This window comes from Miscanthus floridulus, chromosome 5, assembly GCF_019320115.1.
Source record: "Miscanthus floridulus cultivar M001 chromosome 5, ASM1932011v1, whole genome shotgun sequence".
In the NCBI taxonomy this organism is placed as follows: Eukaryota; Viridiplantae; Streptophyta; class Magnoliopsida; order Poales; family Poaceae; genus Miscanthus; species Miscanthus floridulus.
In genome coordinates, this window is record NC_089584.1 from 127,112,162 (window position 1) to 127,130,211 (window position 18,050).

General features: G+C 45.9%; 2 protein-coding genes across 11 annotated transcripts; both read left to right on the forward strand.

Annotated features, from left to right (window-relative positions):
• The first annotated feature begins 650 nt into the window (after positions 1-650).
• LOC136450700 (SAC3 family protein A-like) lies at positions 651-10,998 on the forward strand. Of its 10 annotated transcripts, none has more exons than XM_066451273.1 (14): positions 1,115-1,362; positions 2,359-3,163; positions 4,185-4,667; positions 5,053-5,151; positions 5,906-6,009; positions 6,610-6,823; positions 6,949-7,416; positions 7,540-7,680; positions 7,927-7,986; positions 8,600-8,727; positions 8,895-9,028; positions 9,149-9,375; positions 9,495-9,609; positions 10,775-10,998. In XM_066451273.1, exons 2-13 carry the CDS (start codon positions 2,459-2,461, stop codon positions 9,594-9,596), a joined length of 2,865 nt encoding a protein of 954 aa, XP_066307370.1. In that variant the 5' UTR covers positions 1,115-1,362; positions 2,359-2,458; the 3' UTR covers positions 9,597-9,609; positions 10,775-10,998. The 10 variants fall into 10 exon arrangements, with proteins under 10 accessions (XP_066307367.1, XP_066307370.1, XP_066307368.1 ...); XM_066451271.1 differs by having other exon boundaries at positions 10,657-10,790; XM_066451272.1 differs by lacking the exon at positions 10,775-10,998 and adding an exon at positions 10,580-10,598.
• A 3,962-nt stretch (positions 10,999-14,960) lies between these two features.
• Positions 14,961-17,647, forward strand: LOC136453508 (ABC transporter G family member 16-like). Its single transcript, XM_066454071.1, has one exon. The coding sequence runs from the start codon at positions 15,009-15,011 to the stop codon at positions 17,316-17,318; it is 2,310 nt and encodes a 769-aa protein (XP_066310168.1). The 5' UTR covers positions 14,961-15,008; the 3' UTR covers positions 17,319-17,647.
• The last annotated feature ends 403 nt before the right edge of the window (positions 17,648-18,050 follow it).

An 18,050-nucleotide genomic window follows, 5' to 3' on the forward strand; every position in this document is an offset into this window, starting at 1 on the left:
AAAGAAAATTGACTTAGGACAAATCTAATAACTTACGTTTTAGAAGAGGGGGTTATATATATTGCAAAGCATCAATCGATACAATCGGCAGTCAGACAGCATGTTACACGTGAATCGTGATCACGATGTGGCAAGGCTATCACCCATATCTTATATGCCATCCTGACATTGCGCGCATGCATGCATGCATGTATCGTACAATAAAGCTGTACAAAAGGTGTGTAACGATATTTAATTGGGGTCACCATGCATGACTATTGACTGGTTTGACTTGTGGCGACGACCCTGCATGCATGATAGGCGTAACAATATACTACTCCGTATGCAATAATTCTCCAGCCAATCGAAAAGGAGCGTGGCAATGCCAATGGCACTGGGGAAATAAAAAAGTTCAGACGCCTATACAAGTTCAAGGGCAACTGAGTCATTCTCCAGAGCCGTTACCCACCGTTAGGAGCAAATGTCGACGGAATGGCGTGAGGGAAAAGAAAAGTTCGAGCGAGGGCATGTAGGTGACGACCAACTTTTGAGGGGTACGTAGGAGTGTGACATCTTTTTTAAGGGTACACGGGTAAAAGCCTCCGCCCCGCGCCCCCCTTGCCAACTGCTGTGCTCTGTGCTGTGCCTTTACGGCGGGCGCCCCTGTCTGATCTGACTCAATCGATCGTATTTTCGCCGATTGGGCGCCTCTTCTCTTCAGAGAGATTTGCTAGGGTTCCAGCTCGACCTCTGGAGCTCCAGGACGGCGATACAGGGCGGATCCGACGCCGAGCCGGCCGAGGTATGCTTCCGCTGCCCCCTGACTCACTACAGCATTTTGGGCATTCACTGCTGCTTTGCTCGATGCTGCGCTTGCTGAATTTGTGTGTCACGATGCTTTTTACGCTGGTCTGGTTCGCGTTTCAAATGCAGATGGTCATGGGTTCAGTTGATTGCTGCCCTTGCTTCTGCTCGTTGGGATGGCGGTAGAACCCTAAAGCAGGTTTTGCTTATCTCGATCAGGAAACCGGCAGCTGGTGGCCCATTGTTTGGTCTCAGCCCAATAAGCCAGCCCATGCCCAAGCGTTGTTCTCTGACAGAGTCTCACAGGTTACGCCGTCACGGCAGTCGGCAGGCAGTAACCCCAACGCGTACGCGAGCCTGCCGCCGTCTCCTTCGTTCCTCAGACAGCTCTGTTCGCCTCCCCTAGTTCCCCAATTGCTTCTCTAAACCTAATCTCCCGCCGCCGAGCCGCCTCTCGCCAGATGCTCCCGCCAAATCCCTGCTAGCCGCCTCCAGTCGACTCCAGTCAAACATCCTCTATGCTAGGCCGTGGCACTTCAGCCACGCTTAGGTGTACTTGGCTACAGCTTGTTGCTAGATGTATGGCATTATCTTCTTCACTCGCCGTTTTTACAGTTTGCTAAAAATGATTCGCTCTTAGATAAGAATAGCAAGGTTCTAGAGTATATGGCTAAACAAGGGGCAGTAGAATTGCCTGTAGAATTACTGATGCTTGGATATTACTTAAATCTTGCTTAATGCAGCATTTGTCTATATGGAGCGATTTTTTTGTCCTTCTTCTATTTCAATTCTACTCCATCCGTTACAAACTGTCAGTTGGTTTAGTTTTGTCGTAAATCAAACTTGTCTAACTTTGAGCAAATTTTATATAAAAAATGTTAACATCTACAATATCAAATAAATGCACTACTAAAATACATTTCATGGTGTATCTAATGAATCTAGTTTGATGTTCTATAAACTTGGCCAAAGTTATAGATGTTTAACTTAGGAGAAAGCTAAAATGACTTACAATTTGGAATGAAGGGAGTATATTAGTAGTTATGTACTTTTGACTATAGTATAGTTTAACTGCAATCACTATCCTGTCACCTAACAACGCGCCATCGCAAGCGAGTTGATTCTACCATGACTTACATGAGTTTACCATTAAATAGATAATAATGATAACAGCGGAAGGATTTCACTGTCTGCAGTATCAGAAACAATTCTTGGCGCATGCGGAAACCGTAAGTCAGGGTCAGCCAGTATCATATCCTGTCGTTAGTTAGCTTTGTTACAATTTCTTTAGGGCTGATCACATGTTATAATAGCAAGGAAATAATTCTTTGTTGCTGCATACTTGCTTCCTGGTCCTTGTCTTTGAAGCTGGCCATACTGATTGATTAGTATTACTTATCATGGCCATATGGTCCGGTAGTAAACAAGCAGTGCCTTTGTGGTGACTTCCATGCTCCCACCATGAACCTGGGGTTCAAAATTTCTTTCCATAGTCGTTTTGTTCTTCCAGATATGCTGTTTTGTATTGATGTTGATCTGACAATGATTTCTCTGGTTGTTTTTCCTAATTAACAGAGCAGGAGCTTGGAGCAAACCATTCCATCTCCGTACCCATCTTTACCTCCTGGCCATCATTTTTGGCTTTTCTTTGACTGGGATTTTCTTGTACTATTTGATGGACAGTATAAATCAAAATTCAGTTTACTATGATCCCCAGAGGGATGTATCAGTTTCAGGAGCTACTCAAAGTGTGACAAATAGTGAATCTCATGTGGTTCAGTCAGCTAACTCCTATGTGCCTTATCCGACATCGGTTCAACAGGACTACAATGCTGTACAACATCCAAACCATTACTATAACTATCCACAAGCGGCAAATGATTCTTCTGTTCAACGAGGAGTTGATCAAGGTCCAGGTGCCGCTTACCAGCCTCATACTTCGTTTCCGAATTCAGGATCTTATGTTGGTCCTACAAGTAACACATATTATACTGCTGGCGCTCATCAGACTGTGCCAGGATATGCAACAAGCAATTATTATTATCATCAAAACAATACCTGGGGTAATGGAAGTTGTGTAAATAATCACGCACAATCGTATCAGAGTTGCATCCCAGATAGTAATGTAGCCCAGAGTTCCAGTTCACTAACCACAGGCTCTGTCCACTATCAACAGCAGTACAGCCAATGGGCTTATTATTATGATCAGTCTGCACAGACTTCAGGTGGCCTTGCAGTTACTGGCAGTGGTAGCACTGCTCCTGATACAAAAACTGTTACCATTGATTCCAATTATGCACACACCAGCAACCAGCCACCTCCACCAGGCACTACCTCATGGAAGAATGATGCTGGTAACACTACTACACCCCCCTCACAGGTAAATTTGTTAGTGTCCTGCTTCCTTTCCTTTCATTTTAATATTTAGAGCAATGAAGTGGTCAGTTGTCCTTTTAGACAGCTGTCACCTTGGTTATGTGCAACCCTAGAGTTTCTTGTTCTGTTGCATATACCTTGTTAGGCCTGTCTTGGTCACTGTAATGTAACCAGATTCGCGCTGGAATTGAACTATACCTGTGAAACTCTTGTGTTCCAGACAGCCTCTTAGTTCCTTTCAAAAAAAAAAAGGACAGCCTCTTGGTTCATCTTCTTTCAATGGATTTTTGTATTGAGGAATACATGTCCTACAAATATTTCTGTCATTTTCTGTGCTAGTCTATTTGTCAAACGATTATAAAGTTAAGAATAGTTTGCTTGTTGCCTTTTGCATGCAAAGGCTCCTGAACCTCCATGCAGCTTGTCCTTGGGGGATTGTTCTGTATGCTTCGCTTTGTTTGACTGCATATGCTGCAACCTCACTGACTTGGATTTTGCCACACCAAGGCAAACATCTATGGCATTCTATTTGCAGCATATATATTGTCTGTCTCAAATCAGTTGTTTCCTCTTCTGGTCCTTAAATTTTGTTGGTTGGTTGCCCTTTTCTGCAAGCTTGCATATCTTCTTTTGGCTTGCATTTCTAGCATCTATGTAGCTTCTAGAAGTTGTAGTTCTGCAAAGCAAACTTAGAAGTTCTGTTTGGATGGTTCTTCTGATTCATCATGTGTTCTTGGCCTATGGACAGTGTTTTGCTAAACTCTAAACAGTCCATTTGTGTTTTGTTAAATGCTAAACAGTCCGTTTATCCATTATTCGGGCTAAACGTCCATTTAAACAAGATAAAGGCCAATTGAAAACGGAACATAAAAGGGCCTATGAGTATGATAATCACTTCTTCCTTTTTCTGGTTGGGTGGGGGGTGGGGGCATAACCGTGTTTGTTATTTATATGCTGTACCATGTTTTTCTATGTTTTAGTATGGTTTTGTGAAATTCTAAGTTTCTAACTATCCATTTTCCCAGGAACAAGGCATTCAAGGATATCAAAACCAGTATGCCTCCCAGGTCCCAGTTGCACCGATGTTTCACACCCATTGTGTTAACAACGCAGCAGGTATCCCAACATTTCAGAACCAGTGTGTCAGCTTAGCCTACCAGCATAGTTCTGCAAATCATAATCAGCTACTGCTAAGTAACCAAGTTGATCAACAAAAGGTTTTGCCTTTACATGGTTCAAGCTCAAATGTTTCTTCAGTCAACCATGTTTCTGAAAACCCTGAGACACCTTGGCAAGATTCTCTGTCATCGAATGTCCACATGTTAAACAAAATACAGATCTCAACAAATCCTCGAATAGCCCAAGATTTTCCAATAGGAACGCCTCAAGTGGATAAGTCAAAGTTGGAAGCTGATTCATCCCTGAAACCTGCTTATGTTTGTGTTTCCATGCCCAAGAATGATGTGACGGTCTCACAAAATGGTTCTGAAGCAGTAATGCAGGTGACGGTAGGTTCCTTTAATTTCATTCTGTTTTGCTGATACAATCATACAGCTAAGGTTTACGGTAAGCTCTGCTTCATTCTTTTTGTTGATGGATGATGCATTGATGCTACATGATGATGCATCCAAGGTGAATCCTCACTTGTTATAAGCTCAGCGAAACACTATAAAATGTTATATGCACTACAAAACCGAAATACTGCCAGCAATCTCTTGTTCTTATATTAGAATATTATACACTCCTGGCTCCCACGGAATTTTTCATACTAAAACTTCTGATAGTTAAAGAGTTAAGACCTTCAATGAATAAATTCTGTAATATGGCAACATGCACAACATTTTTGACATCTTCATATTCATTAACGTATTGACAATATTTCATTCTATTCAGGGATCTTTCCCTGTTTCACTTCGTACTTATGTTGAGCGGAATCTTGCCCGTTGCAAGGATGATGCCCAGAGGACTGTCAGCCGAAGTATCTTGAAGGAGGTTAAGTAATTTCATTTTATTTGCTCTAGTTTGCTTGCCATTTAGGTAAATCATATATTGTTACTTCTTTTGATCCATTTTGCTTGCATTAGCTATTTGTATAAGAAAGTTCAGGTCTCTAAAGCACCACTGATAGCAACTTTTAGAAAATTTGCCTTTGAGAAACAAAAACAGAAATATTAGTATCTTGAAGGAGGCTAAGTAATTTCATTGTATTTGCTCTAGTTTGCTTGCCATATAGGTATATCATATATTGTTGCGTCCTTTGATCCATTTTGCTTGCATTAGCTATTTGTATAAGAAAGATCAGGTCTCTAAAGCACCACTGATAGCAACTTTTAGAAAATTTGCCTTTGAGAAAAAAAAACAGAAATATTTTAACTCCAAATAAACTTGCTAAAGAATATCAAATTGAACTGGATATGCCAATTTATTATTAATATTCCACCAGTTCCATGAGAAAAACAAAATCATTTTTTTGTTTTTTTTTAGAAAAAAGGAAGTTATTCTGGTCTCTGTAAGGTCATTTTTTTGGTTGGCTATTAGCTATGAGCATGTGATTAACAATGTTAAATAAGTTGTCTTGTGCAACTATGGAATTTACCACATTAGAGGAAAATAAGTGTCTTCACATTTCAACTCTGAAGTTAGAAAATTATTGATCCACTAGGTTGCCTTATTTGTATTATATTTCTTCCATCCTTAAATTCAACTTTTATTTGGGGTAACTCTTTTCTGCCTCTGATAACTTCAGATAATTACGAAGGCAACTGCTGATGGGACCCTTCATACGAAGAACTGGGACATTGAACCACTATTTACTTTGCCAGAAAAGGCTACAAGCATGAATATGACTAGGTGTGCTGGTCTTAACTCTATATTTTCTATTAGCTGTGTTAGCTTTTGATGGATTCGTAGGACTGCAGTAAGCCAGTAACCCACAATGATATGATTGTGTTATGCCCTACACTAGTAATATTCTTTGGGAATGTTTAATGCAGTTTATAATATGTATTGTCTGTATGTTGAAGCTGTCCAAAATGCTTCTGCTTAAGCAATCTCATTGATATTTTTTGTATTTACGTAAAGGTTAAGAGCCTTTCCTTTTTCAGCATGCATGTCATTAGGCTGAACTCAAAAACTCTCTGAAGCCGAGCCTATTTCAATTAGCTAATACTCCCTCTAATTTCAAATGTAAGTCGTTTTGGACATTGACATGGCCTACGAGGTTAAACTTTGCTGGCAATTTCTATAGGATGTCATATTTCAAATTGCGATAATTATATATTATGATATTACTATTCATATGAATTTAGCAGCATCAACCTTATGTTGTAAATCTATTTATATTTTTAGCTATTGGTGGCTAAAGCTAAAGATGTTTGATTTACGACAAATCTAAAACAACCTACATTTGAAACCGGAGGGAATATTTACTTTATTTTTGGTTTTTTGCAGCAATGGGAAGGATTCAAGTCCCTTCTCATCATCGAGGAGTCCTAGTAGGCGAACAAAAAGTAGGTGGGAACCTGTCGCAAAAAGTAGGTGGGAGCCTGTCGCAAAAAGTAGGTGGGAGCCTGTTGCAGAGGAAAATGTTGCTAACAATGTGGAACTTCCTAATGAGTTGGCAAAAATTAATATCTGCAGTAGTTTGGAACCCACTAAAAGAATGGTAAACCTTTGGGCCGGCTTCACATTTTTGTCATCACTTCCATTTTTGAAACTGCAACTTTGAATATAGCCATCACCCCAAGCTTGTTTTTATGCCTGAATTTATTTCTGGGGAATAAATTGCAGAGTAACAGTTGGGATCTGAGGAAGCATGTCCAATCCCGCCAAGCTCCTTTAAGCCAATACAGTCATAGGCCTACTAAAATGCAGCGAACTGGTGGTGATGCAAGTCTTACTGAAAATGGAAATGCCTCAAGTGACAGTGACAAGGAGCAGGGTCTAATGAAATACTACACTAGTTCAATTGCACAAGCAAATTCACCTGAGGAAAAGAAACGGCGGGAGCATAGATCTAAGCGATTTGAACAGAGTCAAGGCACACCATCAAAATCTAGAAGTTCTGTACCAGATAAGGATGCCACAGACAACATATATACAAGTAGAGCTATGTCACTGCTTCTCAATAGAAGTAATGGGGACGGTGCTGGTTTGGCAGTGGAGGATTATGATTGGGATGCACTGACAATCAAGGGAACATGCCAGCAAATTGAGAAACCATACCTACGCCTTACAAGTGCGCCCGACCCTGCCACAGTGAGGATGCCTTGCTAATTGTCATGTCAAGTGTAGGCAGGAAAACATGTTACTAGAAGTAACTGCTTTATTTTTTTTTTCTGTTTCTTAGGTAATTTTTTTACTCGTTGACTCCTTGTGCAGGTACGACCAGAAGATGTCCTAGAGAAGGCTCTTTGTATGGTTGAAACATCAGAAAAGAATTATCTTTACAAATGTGACCAACTGAAGTCTATTCGGCAAGACCTTACTGTTCAGAGGATTCAGAGCGAGCTGACTGTCAAGGTAGTCTCCATAGCCCCTTGTAGTATGCTGCATTGTGGTGTTTGATAATTACATCAACATTATATAAACTATTTTCCTTGAGGAAGAGATTCACCACATGGTTTATTTTATCTATTTCTTTTTTAATATTTAACCCACCAGAAAATTATTAAGTGAATGTTGAATCATGTGCTCTGTTTCTTATTTTTTGAGGGCACTATTTCCTTGCATGATTGATTCCCTTGTAACATTTTGACCTTGTTTCAGGTTTATGAAACACATGCACGTTTAGCTATCCAATCTGGAGATTTAGCTGAATATAATCAGGTTTGCCTGTCTTGTTCTGATTTATTTTATTGCGTAAATAAGTATAATATTCATGTACCACGTGCTATTCTGCTATCCTAGTTGCATCGTGCCAAGGGAAAAGATGCTACTTATAAATGCTAGTGATAATATGCAATAAGGGCAAACAAGGTAGACGTCAATAAATTCACATGCACAACTTATATTTTGCAATAAATGGTGAAATAGCATGCCCTATAGAAAGAAACAGATGGAGTACCTGCTACTACAATCAATTGTACAGTGATATACGTGATTAGTGTTGGTTTTAAATTCAAGGGCAACTGGATCTTATGAGTTTTTCCACATTGTACAAAACAGTAGGTGTTTGCCAGTCTTTTCACAAACACCATGTAATTGCATTTAGTATTAGCTTATCCATCTTTTTTTTTCCTCGAGCTATGCAGGAGAGCTGCGTGTCATTTCATTAAGGTAGATAAAAAATAAATAATAGTTACCACTATCCATGTTGGTTTTTTGTAGTTGTAGTTGTGTGTTGGTTTCTGAATTTCTGCTTGTTTGTAGTTGTGTTGGTTTCTTTTAACTGTGAATATAATAGCCTAGTTTTTAATTGTTTTCTTTGTAACTTTTGCAGTGCCAATCTCAGTTGAGGAGATGCTATGGAGAAGGAGTCAAGGGTTGCAACCTCGAATTCTCTGCTTACAACTTGCTATATCTGGTGCACTCTAATAACAAAAGAGATTTGCTTTCGTCTATGGCAAGGTATATCTGGTGCATAGTAAAATCATGAATGTTGCAATAGCAGTGGCAGAACCTTGCAGCTCTGTATCCTTTCCAGAAATCCTGGCTCCACCACCACATAATAGGAGGATATTTGATTCTGTTAGTCTTATTGTTACCTGAGCCCTTGATGCATGTATTTGTTTCAGCTTGCCAAAGGAAGCCAAGAAAGACACAGCTGTGAAGCATGCCCTTGAAGTTCGTTATGCCTTTTCGTCTGGCAACTATGTCCTGTTTTTCAAATTGTACAAGATGGCACCCAACTTGAACTCATGTCTTATGGGTAAAGATGATCTTTCTCTCAGTCGTATAGTTAAACACATACATATCTATTGCCCTATTGGACTGACTGTTTCAGTAGCACATACATTGAGATGTTTTCTGTTGTGTTGTTGGATTACAGATCTCTATGTGGAGCGAATGCGCTTTGTGGCTATGAAATGCATGTCCAAGTCATATCGCCCAACTGTACCAGTTAGATACGCTGCACGGGTTTTGGGATTTGTGGGAATTGATGAAGTTTGTGAGGCTAATGGAGCTGATGGACTGGAAGAATGCGAGGAATGGTTAAAAGCACATGGTGCTATTCTTTCAGTAGATAACAACGGAGAATTACAGATAGACACAAAGGTAAACCTTGAACCAGGCAGTCCAGGATCATGCATTGCACTGTGTTTTGTTACTTTGTTATGTCTTGATATATTGTGATTCTTTTGAGCAGCACACTGATATTGTACTTCTTTTGACAGGTTTCTTCTACCTCTTTGTACTTGCCGGAAACTGAGAATGCTGTTTCTCATGGCGATGCATCTCTGGCTGTGGATGACTTTTTGACACGTGCATCATCATAAAATTTATGTTCTGGTGAGTGACCCCCTGCCCCCCTCTTTTTGCACTGGTCTTTGGAGGTGCTGCACTACTGCATGTTTGCCAATACCAGTAGAGGTAAATTCTCTTAATGCAAAGTAGAAACTCGAAAGATAGATGAAAGAAACCCACTGTTACATGAAACAAATAGGTATCCAGGACAGAATACATGCAAGTAGGGGTGACTTTCTGTAGTCACACATTGTGCTCTGATACTGCTGTATCACTGGCTGTTCGTGTTGGTCTCCATCCATTTGTATTCTAGTATCTGATAAGGTAAATCCTGAGGGATGCGTTAAACTGGTGTGAATGACCTGCTCAGAGTTATGTTAGGTGGAATTATATCAGTCTATCAGATACTTTGCCAGCCAGATCTCAAATGTATATGTTTTGAGAAATGTGTTCAAACCGATTCAGTTTATTATACTAATCTGTACGCGTTCTGGTGACACTGTCTCTCTGATCCTTCACAGATTACAGAACATAGTTCATAGGAACTTGAAAAGGCTAGCATTCTTGTCCTCTTTTTTTTTCACTTCATCTGTAAAGGGCGTACCTAGTGCAGAGAGCTCCCGCTCTGTGCGGCGTCTGGGTAAGGGTGTCAGTGGCAAGCCTTACCCTCGCCTGTGCAATGCGAGGAGACCGCGACTCGAACCCTGGACCTTCCGGTCACAAGCGGTAAGACTCTACCGCTTGCACCAGGCCCGCACTTCATCTGTAAAAGAAAAAAAATTCTGGGTTTTTTTTTATGCTAGTCGGACTCACATCATCTGTGTTTTGCAACCGTGTGGAGCTCAGCTATTGATCACTGGAAACATAAGTAATGACCCCCCTGGCTACAATTGGCGTCTTTGCAGTACAACTAAATAATGGGCCATTTCTATCCATGGATTTGAATTTAGTTTACAACTTTATTATAAATGGTCCCTGTTTATATATATGTATGTTGTTTTGGACACGGTTGCAGTTAAAATTTGCAAGCTTTACTAATATGACTATATGAGCAGAAGTGAACAAGTGAAAGAAGTTTGTGGCTTCTTGTAGATCATTCCATGTCCAGGGCGAAGAGAGTGTTTGTTATCGTCCAGTTTTGCTTGTTGCTATTTTGTCTCGTTGCATGCTGCGCATAGATGGAAATTTAAGAATGGTTTTATAATTACAGCAGTGGAACAGTATTCGTTGTCCAAAATATCTATGGATACACATGACAATGATTGCGATTGCTCTTAAGGAATTTGCAGTGATTTCCTGACTAGTTTTTCTATTAACTTCCCGGTTCCACTGATATCACATGTGTCCTTGCTCCTTGGTTAACGAAAAGTGTAACATTGGTTTCAGATGCGCTAGCACAATGTTGATATTTATCGATGTATTTGATTTGCCTATGAATATGTTTCAGATGCTCTCGCTTTTTCTCAAGGAATTTGTAGTGATTGCCACGCTAGTACAGCGTTGATATTTATCGATTTAGTACACCAATAATAAACTTTTACATCAATTACGAACTCAGAAACCTTTACAGCTTGGAATCTCTAATATAAAATTGAGTGCTAAGGCTGCGTTTAGTTCGCGAAATGAAAATTTTTGGATGTCACATCGGATGTTTCGGGGATGTTGGAAGAGGTTTTCGGATACTAATAAAAAAACTAATTACATAGCTCGCCTGGAAACTGCGAGACGAATTTATTAAGCATAATTAATCCATCATTAGTGCATGTTAGTTACTGTAGCACTTATGGCTAATCATGGACTAGTTAGTTTTAAAACATTCGTTTCGCGATTTTCAACCAAACTGTGTAATTAGTTTTTTTTCTTCTATATTTAATACTTCATGCATGTACCGTAAGATTCGATGTGATAGTTTGGGGTGAAAATTTTTTAGAACTAAACTAGGCCTAACTATGAGCTATAGAAATCGAGATTTTGGAACTTTCTTTTTTCAGTTCTACCGCCAGCTAGAAGCTAGAAACTTAAACAAACAGTTTGGCCCTGTTTGGATATAAGGCATGTTTAGAGTTTTAGAAAAAAAATACTATGGTTTTGTGAAATACTTTGGTTTTAGAGTAACATCTAACATGAAGTGTTTGGGTGCACGTTGATAGTTGTAAAACTGCAGTTTCTTGTGGTCTCTAAAACCATGTAAGCAGCCATGCAGCATCGGTTCCGTCGAAGTTTATGCTCGCGGCGTGCCTGGGACTACTGAGGTACTGCCATTGCACATTTTGCACGCCCGTTCTGCCTGGCTCCTACGGGCACCATGAATAATAAGCGCTTGATTGGAGGATCGGTGTCTCGATACCTCCGTCCCCAAACCCTTACCTGAAATCCCAAATACTTTGCCTAAAAATAAATCCCAAATACTTATCCAGAGTAATCAAGGATGTGCACGTAATCGTCAGCAGCGGGAAGTTCCGTGAATGGTCATTGGAACGGAACTACCGCTGCGCCGTTAACAAATTATTACTACTGAGAATGCACCTCATCCTCTTCCCTTTTTTGTGGGCCAACTTCAGGCCCTTCCTGAGAAGATCTGTATCTTATCCCGTTAACAAATCTATCTATCTAAGTGAAAGTTAGGATTCATACAGGTGTTAGAGTTCTAAATGTTTTCTAACGGGATAAAACCATCTTACGCTATAAACATGAACATCCAAAAACAAATACATCTACTTCATGTACATATTAAATCGTAATCTCTTTCAACCCCATTTTTTTTTTTTTTTTTGGTTCTAGGCTTCTCTCGATGAGATTCGTGGATTGATCTTTCGACCATAGAACGAACACCTTTGTTGCGTCTTCCCTATAGATGGTTCTGAGAGATGTTCCTAAAGTGTCTAGGCCAATCTGCTCAAAAACAGCTGGACCGATTCTGGAAAGTGGCTAGACCGGTTTTTACGGATTGTCCGCGAGTTGATTCGTTTCGACTTTCGAGATCCGACCGCTCGAGTTAACAGTAGGGCAGCCAGGCTGGGTTAGGCGAGCTGCACCTCGCGGCGTGTCCACCGCCCCTCATGCGGCACGCCACAGCCTGATGACCACGCGCGGCGTATCGTCTCCACCCATTCACGGCCAGAGCCTGTTATGGACGCGCGCCGGGCGGGCCGTTCTGCTCGCGGTCCGCCTGGTTGCCGCGGTGTCCTGTCGGTAGTTAACTTCAGTCCACCACCCCACAGGGCGGCGGGGGGGTTACGAGCAGTGCCCTGCGGGCGGCTGCCACGCCGCTGCCTAGACGAGACTGACGGCAAGGTTGGCGGGGGACCTTGGTTCCGTGCCGCGCGTGGCTCGGCACAGTGATGGCGTCGCGTGATGCCAGGTTCGTTCCAGCGGCTGCGGCGCGGTAGATGCGGTGCGCAAAGGCACCGCCACCCTGCGCCCGAGGCAACCGAGCGGAGGAATGGGGCCAATGAGAATAAAAAACCTTTTTTTTTACCACAGAACGAGAGTTAATCTGCCAGTGTGGCACGGAGCCACGGACCTGTCAATTGTCATGTGTGCAATGTGCTCTTGGGGGTTATTGAAGCGCATGCGATCGCCATTGCGAGCCGAAGTTGGCCGGAGTCGTGGGAATTTATGGATGTCTGAGGTGTCGGCGTTCCATTCCTTGCGCTTGCGTCAGGCGATGCGATCATGCGGCAACGCGGGAGGCTTGCATTGTACTGCGGTTATCCGTTGCTTTCGGCTTCCCTATCCGGAAAAGGGGATGCGCTTTTATAGGCTTTACCGCTACTTGTATAAGCTTGCTGCGCGTATCCATGTGGCCTGTGGGGGTGCTGCGACTTGTGAGTGATACGTACTGGGAACGAAGCCTATGCATTTATACGGCCATACGGGACGTACCAACCCTGGAAAGTTCATTATATGCGCGGTGCAGTAGAGGGCATTCGTTTTAGAATCTTTGTCACAGCAAGTTCTTGGCTGCTTGCACGACATGTATAGGGTAACAACTGAGATGGATGTATTTGATGCAGCGAAATGTTCTAACATCGTAACCAAATTGGTTTACCATCAAGGCACACGGGCCGGCCGCCCCATATACTGCAGCTGCTGACCTGCTGTCATAAGTAGCACTACTATTTTTTTAAAAAATTAAATAAAATAATCAATGGCAGTCTAGCACCTTCTTGGGTTTTTTTTTTTAGCCTGTTTGTTTCGTCGTAAAGGATTATTTACTGACATTCAAACATCGAGATGCGGTCATCAGATGTTGAACCTAACGTTCCATTTGCTTCCTATCGCTTTTTCATATCAACACGCTCTAGAACATTGACAGTGATCATAGCCTATGCGATATGTTAAGTTAACCAAGCCAAGAAGATCTAGACGAACTAACTGTACGGCGCAACTCTGCCAAGGCTACATATTTTAAACATTGGATGCTGTTTTAACACAAGCCACCGAACCAAGGCTTTTTTTTCTGCATGCTTAAAACAGGAACGTGTAGAGTACTTGCACCCCGCAGAAGATCCCAAAAGAATATACATATACTGGTACCCAATGCATCCAAGTTGCCGTTTCCTTCCTAAATCCTCCGCATCTCGTCACCCACCCAACCTAAATCGCACCGATTCGACGTGGAAGCCAGCTAACCCACCCTCCCCTTCCCGGCTTTCCCCCCCGTAACTCTCCCCGGTCCCCGCTGAGTCGCTGACCATGGCACTCCCCGGCGGCAGCGGCACCACCCCGCGCGTTGGCCACCATCCCGTCTCCTACACCATCAGCCCTGCACCCCCACCCCGGCCGCATCGCCCCCTCTCCGTTTCCTTCCACCTCAGCCCACACGTCCGTACGACCCGCGCACCACGACCACACCGTGCGCCGTTCTCCGTGACAACAACACCCCAAGCAGCCAATCCACCAGCGTTTAACCTTGAGCTCCACGCCTCGCCAAGTCGTAACCATCCCGCAGACCCCCCACACTCCCATCGGCCTTCTCCTCGTCCAGTCCTGACATGGTCTTAACGAGGAACTCATATGGACACCCAAATTTAAAATGGGTAATAAGACGTCTAAAATCAACCTCTAATAGAGTATCTATACGGGAGACCTATTTTGGCTTACCTGAGAGACACAACCTAAATATGGGCATCCTTTCTCCTGAAAATCGGTTTGCAGAAAGAATTCTCTTTTAGGTTTTGTTATTGAAGAAGATGCTAAATATGTATTGAATCTTTTTTCTGTAGAGCTGTCAAATAAAAAATAAGTGAGTCTCGTCGTTCGAGATAGCATGAAAGCCACACTTTCCGCGGACGGGCCGGACCACGTACTGGTACTGGACCCGCACCCGCACCCTTACTTAAGCTCGGCTCGCTCGCTTTTGCGCCAGTGCAGCAGCACAGCACGTACGTACGCCAAGGCTTATCGATCGAGTCTGCGCTGCGTCTGCGTGCTTGCATGCAATGGCGCCCGCCGTGCAGGACCGTCTCCCGTTCCTAGCCTCGCCCCCGGCGCCGCCCCCGCCCGTGCGGGAGAGGGGCCGGAACCCGTCCCTCGCCGAGATGCTCCGCCTCGTCGGCGCCGCCACCGTCGACCCGGCGGCCGCCGCGGACGACGACGGCTCCCCGTCCGTGTTCTCGCTGCCGCTCCCCACCACGCCTGGACTTGACGCGGTGGCGGGAGGCGCCGGCGCCGTCAACGGTGCGGGAGCGACGGCCATCATCGGGCGGACCGTGCACTTCCGCCTGGCGTTCAGCAGCCTGACCTACAGCGTCCGCGCCAAGCAGCGCGGGCGCGGGCCCGCCGGCCTGCCCCTGCAGCGCCGCTCCGACCGCGTCACCGCCGCTGCCGCGGCGCCCGACGCGCACGCGCCGCGCACCAGGGCGCTGCTGGACGGCGTCTCCGGGGAGGCGAGGGAGGGCGAGATCCTGGCCGTCATGGGCGCCAGCGGCTCCGGCAAGTCCACGCTCATCGACGCGCTCGCCAACCGCATCTCCCGCGACGCGCTCAAGGGCGCCGTCACGCTCAACGGGGAGCCGCTCACGGGCACCGTCCTCAAGTCCATCTCCGCGTACGTCATGCAGGACGACCTGCTGTTCCCCATGCTCACCGTCACCGAGACGCTCTCCTTCGCCGCCGAGTTCCGCCTGCCGCGGGCGCTGTCCCCGGCCAAGAAGCGCGCGCGCGTGCAGGCGCTCATCGACCAGCTCGGCCTTCGCGCCGCGGCCAACACCATCATCGGCGACGAGGGCCACCGCGGGGTGTCCGGAGGAGAGCGCCGCAGGGTGTCCATCGGCACTGACATCATCCACGACCCGATCCTCCTGTTCCTCGACGAGCCCACGTCGGGGCTCGACTCCACCTCCGCGTTCATGGTGGTCAAGGTGCTTCGCCGCATCGCGGAGAGCGGCAGCATTGTCATCACGTCCATCCACCAGCCGAGCCAGCGCATCCTCGGCCTCCTCGACCGCCTCATCCTCCTCTCCGGTGGCCGGACAGTCTTCAGCGGGCTGCCTTCCGCGCTTCCGTCCTACTTCGCCGAGTTTGGCTTCCCGGTGCCCGACGACGAGAACCGCGCCGAGTTCGCGCTCGACCTGATCCGCGAATTCGAGTCGTCGCCCACGGGGACCAAGCCGCTCGTCGACTTCCACCGCGCGTGGCAGCAGATGCACGCGCGGAGCCCTGGACAACAAGGTTCGGCGGCCGCTGATCAGTCTTCGTTGGTGGCGCCAACGACGATGTCGCTCAAGGAGGCCATCAGCGCGAGCATTTCGCGCGGGAAGCTGGTGTCGGGCTCGGACGTGGCCGGAGAGGCCGCGTCCGTGCACACCTACGCCAACCCGTTCTGGGTGGAGATAAAGGTGCTGACGAAGCGGTCAGCGATCAACATGCGTCGCATGCCCGAGCTATTCCTGATACGCCTCGCAGCCGTGGTGGTCACGGGCGCGATCCTCGCCACCGTCTTCTTCCGGCTGGACCAGTCTCCCAAGGGAGCGCAGGAGCGGCTGGGCTTCTTCGCGTTCGCCATGTCCACCATGTTCTACACCTGCGCCGACGCGCTGCCGGTGTTCCTCAATGAGCGCTACGTGTTCCTGCGCGAGACGGCCTACGGCGCGTACCGGCGCGCCTCCTACGTGCTCTCCAACACCATCGTCTCCTTCCCGCCACTCGTGGTGCTCTCCCTCGCCTTCGCCTTCACCACCTTCTTCGCCGTCGGCCTCGCGGGCGGCGTGCCCGGGTTCGCCTTCTACACGCTGGCCATCCTGGCGTCGTTCTGGGCCGGCAGCGGCTTCGTCACGTTCCTCTCCGGCGTGATACCGCACGTGATGATCGGCTACACCGTGGTGGTGGCCATCCTCGCCTACTTCCTGCTCTTCAGTGGCTTCTTCATCAACCGGGACAGGATCCCGGCATACTGGATCTGGTTCCACTACCTGTCGCTGATCAAGTACCCGTTCGAGGGCGTGCTGCAGAACGAGTTCGCCCGCAGCGGCGAGTGCTTCGTGCGGGGCGCGCAGATCTTCGACAACTCCCCGCTGGCGGTGCTGCCGGACGCGGTGAAGGCCCGGGTGCTCGCGTCCATCAGCTCGGCGCTCGGGGTCGGGATCGGCGCCGACACGTGCGTCGTCACGGGGCGCGGCGTCCTGCATGAGGTGGCGGTGACGCAGCTCGGCAAGTGGGAGTGCCTGCTCGTGACCATGGCTTGGGGTTTCCTCTTCCGGATCCTCTTCTACTTCAGCCTCGTGCTCGGCAGCAAGAACAAGAGGAGGTGATCGCGCCACGGTAGGGACCTGCCGCAGGCGCGCGCCGTTGTGTACATTTGAATGGTCGGAGTGGTCGAAGCTCGCTGGGCGCTGGGCATGGCCCATGGGGACAAAGTAAGCGTGCAGAAGGAGGTGAATTGAAGGAAGACATAGTTAATTAGGTGGTGATTGTTCATGTTCTTTTTTTCTTTATTTTTGCATTCTTCTTTTTTCTGGTGATTTGATGATAGAAATAAGTGGTTTTGCAAGTATACATATGCTTGGATCCACTAGCTTTTTGTTCTTTTTTATGTGTCCGAAGTCGAAAGATTATAAAAAGTAACTGCCGTTTTGTAGTTTTGCTGCTTCAGCTGTCTTCAGTTCTCAGAAGAACCATGGGCTCTGTTCTGTTCTGGTGGTTCTCTAGCCCCTTGCCCTTTATTAGGTGAAATTGTGTTTCGGTGTTTGGAAGCTCTCGTTCTAGTAGGTGCAAAAAAAAAAAGCATCCAGCTTCCATCTTTCTGTGACGAGCGAAGCAAAACCCCCGTTAAAGTTCCAGAAATGCTATACCACAACCGAGTGTTTTGAAGCAATCCAACACTCGATTTGGAGTCCATCAGATTCTTCCCCAGCTCCTGAGCCCGCCATGGATTTGGAGTGCCCGCTCTCGCCGTCTTCCCCAACTCCGGTGGTGGCTAGGGTTCCGGCGAGCCTCTCCCCCTCTTTCTTCTCCAACTATGGCGGCTATTGAAGGGGCCGGCC

Coding starts and splice junctions, on each gene's coding strand:
- LOC136450700 (XM_066451270.1), top strand. CDS start 2,459: ATGGACAGTATAAATCAAAATTCAGTTTACTATGATCCCCAGAGGGAT. Junction 5,152..5,905: donor GCCGAAGTATCTTGAAGGAG/GTTAAGTAATTT, acceptor TGATAACTTCAG/ATAATTACGAAGGCAACTGC. Junction 7,987..8,599: donor ATTTAGCTGAATATAATCAG/GTTTGCCTGTCT, acceptor TAACTTTTGCAG/TGCCAATCTCAGTTGAGGAG.
- LOC136453508 (XM_066454071.1), top strand. CDS start 15,009: ATGGCGCCCGCCGTGCAGGACCGTCTCCCGTTCCTAGCCTCGCCCCCG.